At 40.8% G+C, this 15,722-nt stretch overlaps 1 protein-coding gene across 2 annotated transcripts in view; it reads right to left on the bottom strand.

The window, feature by feature from the left end:
* LOC133655092 (transmembrane protein 238-like) overlaps nt 1-5,048 on the bottom strand; it is a 35,321-nt gene extending 30,273 nt beyond the window's left edge. Inside the window, exon 1 of one of the 2 annotated variants that reach the window (XM_062055004.1) lies at nt 4,374-5,048. In XM_062055004.1, coding sequence (XP_061910988.1) covers nt 4,378-4,911 — 534 coding nt within the window. In that variant the 5' untranslated portion in view covers nt 4,912-5,048 and the 3' untranslated portion in view covers nt 4,374-4,377. The remainder of the gene's footprint in view (nt 1-4,373) is intronic. The other variant, XM_062055003.1, reaches the window with a different exon arrangement.
* Between the last annotated feature and the right edge of the window lie 10,674 nt (nt 5,049-15,722).

Here is a 15,722-nt window from a genome sequence, read left to right on the forward strand (position 1 = left end):
CTCTTGACAAAATCAGTGCAGTTCAGCTAAATGTGTTGGTTTTCTGACATGGACTTGTTTCTTCAGCATTGTCCAGATGTTTTCAATGGGGTTTAAGTCAGGACTTTGGGAAGGCCATTCTAAAACCTTAATTCTAGCCTGATTCAACCATTCCTTTACCACTTTTGACATGTGTTTGGGGTCATTGTCCTGTTGGAACACCCAACTGCGCCCAAGACTCAACCTCTGGGCTGATGATTTTAGGTTTTCCTGAAGAATTTGGAGGTAATCCTCCTTTTTCATTGTCCCATTCACTCTCTAATGTTTACACATCTAGTTTGTGTGTGTAGGTTGGGAGGGATTGGTCTAACAATAGATATACCGACACAAGTATACGCAGTAGGCCTGCACAATTATTTATTCGACTCAGCTATAGATTTATTTTTATATGTATAGTGGTGAAACAACTTTTATGGATGAATAATCCCAAACTACAAGTTTCTTATGTCTAGAAACTTAAAATGTATGTTGTTCAGTCCAGTATACAAAGTTAAATGACCTCGGTTTTACTTTCTCTTCCATCCTGGAGAAAAGTCCCTTGATGCCATCTTTTTACAAACCCCAAAACCAGTGAAGTTGACACGTAAATAAAAAACAAAATACAATGACTTTCAACCTATATTCAATTGAATAGACTGCAAAGACAAGATACTTAACGTTCGAACTGGAAAACTGTTATTTTTTGCAAATATTATCTCATTTGGAATTTGATGCCTGCAACATGTTTCAAAAAAGCTGGCACAAGTGGCAAAGGAGACTGACATAGTTGAGGAATTCTCATCAAACACTTATTTGGAACATCCCACAGGTGAACAGGCTAATTGGGAACAGGTGGGTGCCATGATTGGGTACAAAAGCAGCTTCACTTTGTGAACAAATGCGTGAGCAAATTGTCAAAGAGTTTAAGAACAACATTTCTCAAAGAGCTATTGCAAGGAATTTAGGGATTTTACCATCTACGGTCCGTAATATCATCAAAAGGTTCAGAGAATCTGGAGAAATCACTGCACGTAAGCGATGATATTACGGACCTTCGATCCCTCAGGTGGGACTGCATCAAAAAGCGACATCAGTGTGTAAAGGATATCACCACATGGGCTCAAGCACACTTCAGAAAACCACTGTCCGTAACTACAGTTCATCGTTGCATCTATAAGTGCTCTACTATGCAAAGCGAAAGCCATTTATCAACAATACCCAGAAATGCTGCCGGCTTCGCTGGGCCCAAGCTCATCTAAGATGGACTGATGCAAAGTGGAAAAGTGTTCTGTGGTCTGACGAGTCCACATTTCAAATTTTTTTTGGAAACCGTGGACGTTGTGTCCTCTTGAACAAAGAGGAAAAGAACCATCCGGATTGTTATAGGCGCAAAGTTGAAAAGCCAGCATCTGTGATGGTATGGGGGTGTATTAGTGCCCAAGGCATGGGTAACTTACACATCTGTGAAGGCACTATTAATGCTGGAAGGTACAGTACATACAGGTTTTGGAGCAACATATCTTGCCATCCAAGCAACGTTACCATGGACGCCCCTGCTTATTTCAGTAAAACAATGCCAAGCCACGTGTTACAACAGCGTGGTTTCATAGTAAAAGAGTGTGAGTACTAGACTGGCCTGCCTGTAGTCCAGACCTGTCTCCCATTGAAAATGTGTGCCGCAATATAAAGCCTAAAATACCACAACAGAGACCCTGGACTGTTGAACAACTTAAGCTGTACATCAAGCAAGAATGGGAAAGAATTCCACCTGAAAAGCCTGCTTTTGTATGTGTGCACGCGCTTCCTGCGCGTACCTGTTGGCGAGACTGGAGAAGTGACCGCCGTAAACACCAATCATTTTATTTGGACCGGTAAAAATTTTTATTACGATTATTATGATGCCATTTCCATGATCACTAGTGGTAATGGTGTGGCTATGTATGTGTGTAGTGTGCATATGTATGTATATATTTATAATTTATGTATATACAAGTTCATTAAGTTTGAACATAGAGTGAACAGGTAGTTCTAGCTTAGAGTAATTTATGATTTAAAGAAAAGGGGTGGGATTAAATAAGTGTAAACTTCTTCTCACTCCTTTTCAAATATGTAAAAAAAAAAAGAAAAAAAGAAAAAAGAAAGTCCATTGCTCATTTTTTCCCGTTTTTTATTCTCCATTGCTTTCATTTTGTTATAATGGCTGTTAAGGCTATAGCACTGTATTGGATCAGGCTTGCTCTTGTTTTTTGCATATTTGAAATAAAAATATTTCAAATCAAATCAAGTTACATAAGCATTATTATTGAGAAAAATGTGTAACACAAATGTGTTTTGTTAAACCACTAATGGAAACATTGGGGTTCTTGTTGTATTTTTTGCTTCGAAAAATGTCACTGTGAGGAAGTTTTAAACAGCACCTTCACTTAATTCGGAATTATTCCACCAATAACCCTGTAGTAATTATTAGACCAGTGGCGTCAAACTCATTTTAGATCGGGGCCCATGTGGAGAAAAATCTACTCCCAAGTGGGCCGGACTGGTAAAATCACGGCACGATAACTTCGAAATAAAGACAACTTCAGATTGTTTTCTTTGTTTAAAAATAGAACAAGCACATTCTGAAATTGTACAAATCATAATATATATATATTTTTTTTACACTTACATGTTGTCTTTATTTGTCGCTATTTATATTTTATGAATAAATTAAGTAATAATGTGTTCATTTTCATTCTATCAAGATACAATTTTTTTAATCAAAATCAAATTACAGGATGTTATTTATGTAGTTTGATCATTTTCCTCGACTGGTGCACAAACATCCTGTGATTTTTATTTTTTTTACATATGTAGCATCATCTACAAAGATACAAATAATTGCTATTGCGACATCTAGTGGACACATTTAGAACAGCAGTTTATTTCATTCAAAAATTTCGGCTCATTTTCATACTTAGCAAACTCATCTCGCGGGCCTGATCCGGCCAGCGGGCCGTACGTTTGACACCCTTGTATTAGACTCTTATTACTATTAGACGGGGACGGCGTGGCGCAGTTGGGAGAGTGGCCGTGCCAGCAACTTGAGGGTTCCTGGTTCAATCCCCACCTTCTACCAACCTAGTCACGTCCGTTGTGTCCTTGAGCAAGACACTTCACCCTTGCTCCCGATGTATCGTGGTTAGGGCCTTGCATGGCAGCTCCCCGCCATCAGTGTGTGAATGTGTGAGTGAATGGGTGAATGTGGAAATAGTGTCAAAGCGTTTTGAGTACCTTGAAGGTAGAAAAGCGCTATACAAGTATAACCCATTTGCCATTACTCTACAATTGGCTATTGGACTCATTTGAGGCTTTTAACAAAATAAGCTTAATAACTACAATAGTATAATTTTTTTAAATGCAAATGTAAAGGTTGATGCTAATTGCAAGGTTCTACTTCACATTCAAATTTGGGAACTAATTGTGAGTTTACAGTACATCATGGCTGTCCAACCTATTTCCCACCTAGGATCACATTCTGGAAAAAATCAAGACGGACTAAAACTAGGGATGTCCGGATGGCTTTTTGCCGATATTCCGATATTGTCCAACTCTTTAATTACCGATACCGATACCAACCGATACCGATATATACAGTCGTGGAATTAACACATTATTATTCCTAATTTGGACAACCAGGTATGGTGAAGATAAGGTCCTTTTTAAAAAAAATAAAAAATAAGATAAATAAATTAAAAACATTTTCTTGAATAAAAAAGAAAGTAAAACAATATAAAAACAGTTACATAGAAACTAGTAATTAATGAAAATGAGTAAAATTAACTGTTAAAGGTTAGTACTATTAGTGGACCAGCAGCACGAACAATCATGTGTGCTTACGGACTGTATCCCTGCAGACTGTATTGATATATATTGATATATAATGTAGGAACCAGAATATTAATAACAGAAAGAAGCAACCCTTTTGTGTGAATGAGTGTGAATGGGGGAGGGAGGTTTTTTGGGTTGGTGCACTAATTGTAAGTGTATCTTGTGTTTTTTATGTTGATTTAATACATTTAAAAAAACGATACCGATTATAAAAAAAACGATACCAATAATTTCCGATACTACATTTTAAGGCCTTTATCGTCTGATATTATTGGACATCTCTAACTAAAACCAATTCAATATGCAAAAAAGTTATACGTTTAAAGGAATGTGTGTCCGCTTTGTGTTATTAGCATCAACTTTTCTCCTTATGTGGAAAACAGGTGTGAGAGCTGCACTTTGGACACCCCTGGCCTAGATTATCCCGTGGCCATAAAGTTGCCAAAACAACAATGGAATTATGGTTTCTGTACAAAAGTAATACGCACCATTTCAGAGAATCTTCTCTGCTTTGTCCTCCACAGACTGTAGATTCTCCCCCGAGTTCCTCAACATCCCCAGCTCCATGTGTTTGCGGTCAGGAGCGCACTCGGTCCCCCCGTCAAAGCCCTTGTTGTTGTGGCCCGCGGGACAGGCGCCGTTCCGTTCCCACGTAATTCTCGAGTGCGCGTCAGAGGACGAGATTCCGTTCACGTTCTTTCCACAGTTGTTCTTCTCCAGAGACTTGATGGCGCTCCTGGACAGCCTCTCGGAGATTTTCCTCGCCCAGTGCGTGAAGCGGGCGTCCAGGGAGCTTCTCCTGCGGTCGGCTGCCAGCCGCACGTTGCCGGTGTACCACAGCACCCACCACACCAAGCTGAGGAAGAGGACGAGCGAGCCCGTGTAGATGAGGAAGTCTCCGTAGAAGCGTCCGTCCACGTTCAAGTTGCCGAAGATCCCGACCAGAAGAACAATTAGACCGGCGACATCAAAAACCACGGCGAGGAAGAACACCGGCGCGCAGTTTCCCACGCACCTATCCGCCATGGCTTGGCCGCGCGTAACACCACTCAACCCTTGGAAGTCTTTTCCTGGACGCACATGTCGCTGACTTCACACCTGTACGGTGTTCCGTTCACCTGCCAGCAAGCCCCGCCTTGTTGTGTGACGTCACCGCAAGCAGAGTCCAACCCGCGACCTATTTCAATTTGCTGCGTTCACGGACATTGTGTGACTGACATCTAGCTGTCGATAGTATCAATATCAACTATCGATAGTACTGTATCGATATTAAGAGTATTATCAGTATTGAATCAATACTCGTGTGAGGGTATCAATACTTCAGTTCCCCTATTTTTATTTCTGTTTATGTCTGTGTTTGCTGTTGTGTTGTTCATGTTGTATACAGTGTTGATATTGTTATGATTATCAAAATGTTTTATTCTCAATGGTGACAAAACCTGGTAAATATATCAAAGTATATATAATAATAATGCATATATGTACAGTATAACGTCTTACTTCTTATTCCAGTAATAGTTATAGTAACACACACACACACACACACACACACACACACACACACACACACACACACACACACACACACACACACACACACACGCACACACACACACACACACACACACACACACACACACACACACACACACACACACACACACACACACATTCACATTCTTGTATTTGTTACCTTCTTGAGAAGCTCCGAAAAATGCCTACCTCTTTAGGACCACCCTAATGTTGTATTTAGAACATTAATAATATATACATACTATGCAAATATAAAAAAGGTTTTTTGTTTTAAAAAAAAATAGATTTAATTGTTTATTTATTCTTATTTTTTAATATATTTTATTAATATATTATTATTATTATTATTATTATTATTTATTTATCTATTTTATTTATTTATTTTCCCCTACCTCAGGGGGGGGACTCGGCGGGCCGGTTGCTGGTTGTTCCATCTCCATCGTTGGGGTCCCTGCGGGCGGGGTGGGTGGTTCCCGTGGCCCCGTGCTGGGTGGTCCTGTGGCGGCCGGCTTGGGTGAGGTGGCCGGGGGCTGGCCTCGCCGCACTCTCAGGGGGTGGGGGGTGTGCTCGTGGGGGCCCGGTTGCCGGTGGGGCGGGGGCGGTCTTCCCGTCCGGTTGCGGGGGGTCTCCGGGCCCCTCGGGCGGGGCGTCCCGCCTTTCTGTCCGTGTGGGGTGTGGTCTCTCGCTGGCTTGGGGTCTGGCTGCCCCCTGCTTTTCTTGTGCCTTGTCCTCTGCCGGGTGCGTCTGTCTGCGGCCTGCTGCTGGCCCTTGTGGGCGGCGTGGTGGGCCGGGTTCTGGGGTTCCTGACGCTGTCCGGCTTGGCTGCGTGGGGGCGGTGGTCCCTGGTTCCATGGGCACCACACCTACTGTTTGTGGGTTGGGCTCTCAGGGAGGCTGGGGCCGTACTCTGGCTCCTGCACACACTGGGAGTCAAATGTATTGTACATGCAAATTCACATATACTCACATACATAGGTACCTACGCTCCCACATACATATACAAATACAGTACATATTTACACACTCAAAGTTCGTACATCCACACGCACTCTCATTATACAAACATACTGTATACACATACTGTACATATACATTCACTGTACAAACATACATATACACATACTGTACATATACTCTCACTGTACAAACACACACATACACATACTGTACATACAGTGTACATTCACTGTACAAACACACATATACACATAATGTACATATACATTCACTGTACAAACACACATACTGTATACACATACTGTACATATACATTCACTGTACAAACACACACATACACATACTATACATATACATTCACTGTACAAACACACATATACACATACTGTACATATACATTCACTGTACAAGCATACATATACACATACTGTACATATACAAGTACATATGCACACATACACTCATGCACATAATCACGTTTCATCAAACATATATTAACGTTGTTGCCCTAGGGCAGGGGTCGGCAACCTTTACCACTCAAGGAGCCATTTTGGCAAGTTTCAGAAATTAAAGAAAGTAATGGGAGCCACAAAAAAAAATTTTAAATTTAAAATGAAAAACTCCGCATACAAAGCTTAAATGCCTTGTGCTATGTTAACCAGGGGTCTCCGACACACGCACCGGCACACACTTTAATGTGGACATTTGATGTTAGTACAGCCCGCGAGTTTTGCGCTTGATAGCGTAATACTTGCCAACCCTCTCATTTTTCCCGGGAGACTCCCGAATATCAGAGCGTGATGACACTGCATTTGGCACCCTCTACAGTCTGCCCTAACAGTGTACCTGCTCGATCACACGTACAATGCAATTTCAGCTTGTTCACGTAAGTGACAGCAAGGCGTACTACCTCAGCTGCCACACATCTTACACTGACGGTACCAATACCCAGAATCACATGCAGCACTAACTCTTCCGTACTAGGTCAGCAGCCACACATCTTACACTAACGGTACCAATACCCAGAATCACATGCAGCACTAACTCTTCCGTACTAGGTCAGCAGCCACACATCTTACACTGACGGTACCAATACCCAGAATCCCATGCAGCACTAACTCTTCCGCTCAACCAACGCACGGAGAGGGGGGGGTTGATGTGTGGGGGGATTTGGTGGTAGCGGGGGTGTATAATGTAGACCGGAAGAGTTAGGGCTGCATGGGATTCTGGGTAATGGTTGTGTTGTGTTTAGGTTGTGTTACGGTGGGATGTTCTCCAGAAATGTGTTTTTCATTCTTTTTTGGTGTGGGTTCACAGTGTGGCGCATATTTGTAACGTAACAGTGTTAAAGTTGTTTGATACGGCTACCGTCAGTGTAAGCTGTGTGGCTGATGAGTAAGTATGCTTTGCTGTCTCCTATGTGTGCAAGTAATAACAACATGCAACATGTGGCTGGACTGGCATGCTGTATGTAAATGCTTGTGGACAGTTACTGTAGTGCAGTTAGGGCACGCCCTTTATTTAGTAATTAGAGTGTAAATAGGATCATTTTTTCCCTGGGAGTAATCTATGAGAGGCACTGAGATCCATAAAACTCCTGGGTAAATCGGGGGGTCGGCATGTATGTAGCTGAGCCGCATCAGAGTGGTCAAGGAGCCGCATGCGGCTCCGGAGCCGCGGGTTGCCGACCCCTGCCCTAGGGTAAACTGGGTATAACACATGGCACACTGACAAAGCTTAACCTATTGTTACTATAACAATCTACAAGGTTAATGTAGGTTGCTTCTCTTTCTTCCCCTCCATTTTTCTGCATTCTTTCGTATCTCAAGTTATCATTACGTATATGTATTGTTGCATTTGAACAATTGTATTGTTGATAATAAAGGTAAAGTATTGGTATTGTTTATTATCAATAGCGCTATTTCTATTGGTATTTGTATTGCTCCATTTGTAGTGCAATAATGCTCATTGTCATTTCTGTATTATTTTTTATTTTCGCTAACTGCTTATTTGCTATTACTTTTACCATCATATTTGTACATGTCGTATTTGCTGATGTTGCTCTGTTGTTGTTGTTGTTGTGTTTGCTGTTGTTGTTTTTGTCTCTCTGTCTAATCCCCCTCTTGTCCCCACAATTCCCCCCTCTGTCTTACTTTTTTTCTCTTTCTATCCCCTCCTGCTCCGGCCCGGCTGCACCAAATGATAATATAAATACATTTAATAAAGTCAAAATACAAATAAGGCAACAAGAGAAGTATCCTACACTTCTCTTTTGTAAAGTAAATCTGAACAGCCGATATGGGCATCTACATCTACTATATGATTTGCCTGAGAAGCTTGGCAGGACATTATTAAAAAAAAAATAAAAAAAATAAAATAAAATAAAAAAAAAATTTAAAATAATAAAATAAAAAATTAAAAATAAAAAAAATAAAAAAGGTAAGCTTTCAGTAAATTTTTTTGTTTTTGATTTTTTTGTTTGTAATTGGTTTTTAATCTTCATTATTTACTTCAAGTTATTACAGTATGTCTTTATATACATATGTTTTTATTATTTTTATTAATTTCAATTTCTTACACACACTTATTATATATGTTGGCCAGAGGGGGAGAACTTTTAAAACCGACACAGTCGATTTTCTACCACTTGTCCTTTTTGGGGTCGCGGGGGGTGCTGGAGCCTATCTCAGCTGCATTCGGGCGGTAGGCGGGGTACACCCTGGACAAGTCGCCACCTCATCACAGGGCCAACACAGATAGCCAGACAAAAGTCCCACTCACATTCACACAATAGGCACAATTTAGTGTTGCCAATCAACCTATCCCCAGGAGCATGTCTTTGGAGGTGGGAGGAAATAGGAGTGCATGGAGGGAACCCACGCAGTCACGGGGAGAACATGCAAACTCCACACAGAACGATCCCGAGCCTGGGATTGAACTCAGGACCTTCGTATAGTGAGTCACATGCACTAACCCCAGTCCCACCGTGCTGCCCCGACACACAGTCAATTTGAAAAATCCCTCCTTTTTAAGACCAACCTAGTTTTGATAGATTTCACCACCAGGGGTGCAAATTAGATCTCTATTTTTTGTTTTTTTGTAATGTGCTTAAGGCCGATGACAAACGAGTCACGGACCACAGATGGCCCCTGTGCCGCACTTTGGGCAACCCAGCTGTAAAAGCTAACTGCTAATGGCCACTATAGTCTTAGTACCGTAGTGTATTTATTCATCCTATGGTCACATATGGGACACGGGTTGTCTTACGTCAGCACCAGAAGTCGTAAAATCAGCTGTTCACCTGGCGGGTTTTTTCGGGGATGAATAGGGAAGTCTTTCTTTTGCTGTCGTCTTGTTTTATCATATATTGCTGCCTTTGCACCTGTCAATGTTTAATTTTGTATGCACATTAAATCAACACAAAATCCTGACTTTGGAGCAATGTTCACAGACTCCAGTATTTGGCTTTCTATTAGATGCAATGGTTTTTCGTATTGGGACCATGATTTCGGTCCTAACTTGTTCACTGGTCCTGATATAGAAGCGCTTTTCCTTGTGGATGTCTCAAGAAATACAAGAACACACACACACACACACACACACACACACACACACACACACACACACACACACACACACACACACACACACACACACACACGCACACACACACACACACACGCAGGCACACACACACACACACACACACACACACACACACACACACACACGCACACGCACACACACACACGGGCATGCGTGAGCAGGAGTTGAGGTCTATTGTGACTAAATGCAAAGCGACAGAGCCACGGAGAGAAATAAAAATGTATGTTGACATCAACAAACAGATGGTTTTAAGAAAAATAACCGAACACATGTCCAGCGGAAGTGAGCAGAGAGATGATAGTATCACCCAGCAGCATACACAGGAAACATATTCATACTCTAGTGTGCAGAAGCCTTTGCTTTATGGGAAAAAATGCGTATTTGCATTAAATTGTAGAAAGGCCTATATGCTCATAGGGCAGAAAATCACAAAATATTGACAGTATTCTCAGTAATGCGCTTTAAAGGAAGTCAGAAAAAATGAAAACCTTTACAAAATATGAATTATGAATGATTGCAAAAAACCACATGAGGCCAATGCATCATTAAGTCAGACAAAAAGTATTAAACATATTAACATTAACCAATCTGTTCTAAACCAAGTCAGAAAAAAATGGAAAACCTGTACAAAATATTGATTATGGATAATTGCAATCAACTGCATGAAGGCCAATGCAACATGAAGTCAGGCAAATAATATTACAAATATTAATATTAACAAATGTGCTCTAAACCAAGAAAAAAAAAAGGAAAACCTTCCAAAATATTCCCTCTTAAACGAAAAAGTCTGTGATTATTGCCAATATTTGTGACGCCATGAAAATATTCATATTTGCATTGAATAATATTGACTTGTCCGCCCGGATGCAGCTGAGATAGGCTCCAGCACCCCCAACAACTCCAAAAGGGACAAGCTGTAGCAAATGGATGGATGGATGGAATATTTACAAATTAGTCATTTTATAAATTCATTTTGTAAAAAAAATGTTTACCAATTGTTTAAAGACATTGTGCAGAAAAAAGCACTATATGAAATATCATGAACAAAGAGGTACACGTTGCATCATATACATTATGTGGCACAAGGATGTGCGCACTGACAGACAGCAGCGAGGCAGACACACTTTTCAACCTTCAAGGTACTCAAAGCCCTTTGACACTATTTCCACATTGGCGGAAGCCAAGGATTGAACCATGAACCCTCAGGCTGCTGGCACAGCTGCTCTATCAACCAAGCCACGCTATCCCAACATCAGCAACAGTGTTTCATTCAGCAGCAATTCGAAAAGAGCCATACCTGCTACTGGCCGATTCGATTTTATGGCACGTCACTGTTTCATTCTTCAATTCATGGGATAAATATTCCCGCAGCGTGTCAGCAGCCAAAATGGCAAAGTGGCAAACACTTTCACCAGCTTTGTTTTGACCACACCAATGTTGGTCTCAGTACCTGTTCCAATAATTCCTATATTTCTCTGCTCACAACTCTGTTGAGCTTGCTTGTTGCTAGGTTTTGATGGTACAGGTGCTATATAAGCCCCCGATTTGCGTCCCTTTTTTACAACCGTGCTCCACTGTGGGGACTGCAGTTGCGATCGTGGGGATGTTAGGCGACATCCAGAAGCTTCTGTCGTTAAGCAGAGCCCACCAGCTCGCCGTGAGACGCGTTGGCTATTCCGATGTCCAGACCCTCGGAAAGAGGATTCACAGCCGGACGCGATGACTCCTCCATCTGTCCTCCTCTCATGCGGTACAGGTGACAGTCCGACGTTCATTATCCGATGTCCATTGCGTCCCCACCTCCATGTGCGCGACAATTGTCCCTAAGTTTCCACTTGCTTATGCCTGCAGTTCCAAAGTCATCCACAGGCTAGAGACTTCTTGGCTCAGCTGTTCCATTCGGCTAGGCAGCGCCGAGGCGTCCTTGTTGACAAACCCGACAGGGGGCAGCTCATCCAAGTTATGGGAAACAAACCGTGGGATTTTGTCGCCACACTCATTTAAATCCAATCCAATCCAATCCACTTTATTTATATAGCACATTTACACAACAAGAATGTTTCCAAAGTGCTGCACAGCCATGTTAAAAACAATATTAAAAAATTATTAAAAACAGTATTATGCTACACCAGGGGTCGGCAACCCGCGGCTCTAGAGCCGCATGTGGCTCTTTAGCGCCGCCCTAGTGGCTCTCTGAAGCTTTTTCAAAAATGTATGAAAAATGGAAAAAGATGAGGGGGAAAAAAACTTTTTTGTTTGTTTTAGTATGGTTTCTGTGGGAGGACAAACATGACACAAACCTCCCTAATTGTTATAAAGCACACTGTTTGTATTAAACATGCTTCACTGATTCGAGTATTTGGCGAGCGCCGTTTTGTCCTACTAATTTTGGCGGTCCTTGAACTCACCTTTAGTTTGTTTCCATGTATAACTTTCTCCGACTTCCTAGGACGTGTTTCATGCCACTTCTTTTTCTGTCTCATTTTGTCCACCAAACTGTTAACGTTGTGCGTGAATACACAAAGGTGAGTTTTGTTGATGTTATTGACTTGTGTGGAGTGCTAATCAGACATATTTGGTCACTGCATGACTGCAAGCTAATCGATGCTAACATGCTATTTAGCCTAGCTATATGTACATATTGCATCATTATGCCTCATTTGTAGCTATATTTGAGCTCATTTAGTTTCCTTTAAGTCATCTCAATTCAATGTATATCTCATGACACACTATCTGTATGTAATATGGCTTCTAATTTGTTGCGGCTCCAGACAGATTTGTTTTTGTATTTTTGCTCCAATATGGCTCTTTCAACATTTTGGGTTGCCGACCCCTGTGCTACACCAATGACTGAATAAAAACAAATAATAAATTAATAGAAAACCAATACAAAAACAATATAAAAAATAAATATGATTAAAAACGATTTTAAAGGGTAAAACCAATTAAAACAGTAAAATAGACATCAAAATTGATAAAAAACACAGAGGACAACAGAGGACAGAAGACCACACAACTCACGTAGTGTTAAAAGCCAAATAATAAAAGTGGGTCTTAAGACAACTGTGGAAGCAGTTTGAACATGGAGGGGCAGAGTGTTCCAGAGCTTAGGGCCGACCACAGAGAGAAGGCCCTGTCTCCCCTGGTTTTAAGTCTCGTCCTGGGCACCACGAGCTGGAGCTGGCTCTCGGACCACAGAACGCGCGCAGGAGTGTAAATTTGGATGAGGTCCGAGATATACTGAGGTGCCAGTCCATGTAAAGCTTTAAAAACAAACAGCAAGGTTTTAAAATCAATTCTAAAATGAACAGGGAGCCAGTGCAAACTCTCAAGGATTGGGGTTATATGCTCGCGTTTCCTGGCCCCTGTTAAAAGTCGTGCTGCCGCGTTCTGGACTAACTGCAACCTGGAGAGAGCTTTTTGGCTAATGCCAGGATAAAGTGCATTGCAGTAGTCCAGGCGACTTGAAATAAAAGCATGCACGACTTGTTCAAAAAGGTTAAAAGATAAAAATGGTTTTACCTTTACTAAAAGACGAAGATGATAAAAACACGATTTTAAAACGCCATTGACTTGTTTGTCAAATTTAAAATCGCTGTCTATAGTGACGCCAAGGCTGGCGTCACTTAAAACCTTGAGACAGGCTTTAATATTTTTTGTGTCCTTCAGTGGTCCTTTGTGTGCGACACATCTTATTGTGGTATTAGGGCAGACGTCAAATAAAACACGCTTGGACTTATCAATCCACGTAGATGAGAAATTGTTTGTTGGCAGCAAAACAATTCCATCATGGCTTAAAGTCTTCATTTTAACCACGATGAAATTTAAAAGTTTATGTTCAACTATCACTTTCCCACTAACATAGTAGGTTTTGTGCGATGTCATACTGAGCTGAGCCTCCATCAGCAGCACCTGCCGCCATTTTCTCCACATAAGAAAATCGCTTTTTGACTGATTTCAGTGAAGGTTTTCTTAATCCAATCAATCAATCAATCAATCAATCAATCAATCAATCAATCAATCAATCAATCAATCAATCAATCAATCAATCAATCAATCAATCAATCAATCAATCAAGGTTTATTTGTATTGCACCTTACAACATCAAAATGGTGCACAAAGTGCTTTACAGGACAAATAAGTTAAAAGCAAGTAAAACCACGCATATTAAAACAGTAATAATAAATACTTATGGCAATTGTTTGTTAAAAGCCAATATAATCAAATGTGTTTTTAGTTGAGATTTAAAAGCCTCTAGCTCTGTGATGGCTCGCAACTCAGGTGGGAGGGAGTTCCATAAATGGGGTGCAGATGCGGAAAAAGAATGTTCACCCCATTTTTTAACTCTATTCCTTGGTACTTCCAAAGATGGGTGTAAAGATGAGCGCAGATTCCTTGGTGAGTGGCGAACAGTTAAAATATCAGCCAAGTATGTTGGGGCCAGACCATTGATGGCCTTAAAAACAAAAAGAAGGATTTTTAAATGTAATGTAAAACATACTGGGAGCCAATGGAGAGCAAAGAGAACTGGGGTAATATGGGCATGTTTTGGAGTATGAGTGAGGAGGCCAGCAGCTGCATTTTGTACTAACTGGAGCTTGTGGAGGAGTAACTGATTTAGTCCATTATACAGGGCATTACAGTAGTCCAGTTTAGAGCTGATGACAGCATGAAGGGCTTTTTCAATGTCTGCTCTCTGCAGAAAAGACTGCACCTTTGCCAAAAGCCTCAGCTGGAAAAAAAAACCTGCTCTAACCACAGAGTTAATTTGTTTTTCAAATTTAGGTCCCAGATTTTTCACAGCAGGAGTGAGGGTTGGGGTGCTAAAGCTGGGTGCTCTATGACGTGCATCAGGGCTAAAAACAATGCAATCTGTTTTGCTCTCATTTAAATTTTCCAGTATGCAAACTTCCCAACACTTGACTAAGGTGCTCTATATACACATGTAACCAATACATGTTTGCGTTTCTCATTGCATAGTTCAATAGTTATACATTTGAATACATTGTCAATAACAAATGGGGGGTTACCCACATATGCGGGCCTCTCCAAGGTTTCTCATAGTCATTCACATCGACGTCCCACTGGGGTGAGTTTTTCCTTGCCCTTATGTGGGCTCTATACCGAGGATGTCGTTGTGGCTTGTGCAGCCCTTTGAGACACTTGTGATTTAGGGCTATATAAATAAACAGTGATTGATTGATTGATTGAAGGAAAGCAGCTTTTGGCTGTCCTAAAAGTCGAGAGAAGACTCATTCGCCTCATTTACATAATCCATTGCAATGGAATCTGTACAAGAGAGGAATAACGTCATTGGGGAGATAAAAAGTGACATTTGAAAAAATATTATTAGAACTGCTATTAAACTTTTTTCTGTTGACTCTTAGTTGTTTTCTATAAATCTAAATGAATTTGTTCTGCATTGTTAAATGTTAGAATACCACATTTGATCAAAAGACGGGTGTGACATTGACGAGTGAACAGATTCTATTGACTGCCTCATTAACATGAGCCATTTTAATGAAGCTCAATGTAAAACACTTTGAGACAAATGTGAAAAACCGGTATTTTCAGGATCTTGCATTTACAACCATATAAAGAACAAAATACTATACTAAAAATAGAACAACAACATACCCAACTTGTGTTGAAGTATACATTGCTTATTACATAAATGTCTGGGGACATGAAAAAAAATATATATATACAGAATAATAAAAAAAATTAATAGAATGGATTAT

This window comes from Entelurus aequoreus, linkage group LG08 (assembly GCF_033978785.1).
Source record: "Entelurus aequoreus isolate RoL-2023_Sb linkage group LG08, RoL_Eaeq_v1.1, whole genome shotgun sequence".
NCBI classification, from domain to species: domain Eukaryota; kingdom Metazoa; phylum Chordata; class Actinopteri; order Syngnathiformes; family Syngnathidae; genus Entelurus; species Entelurus aequoreus.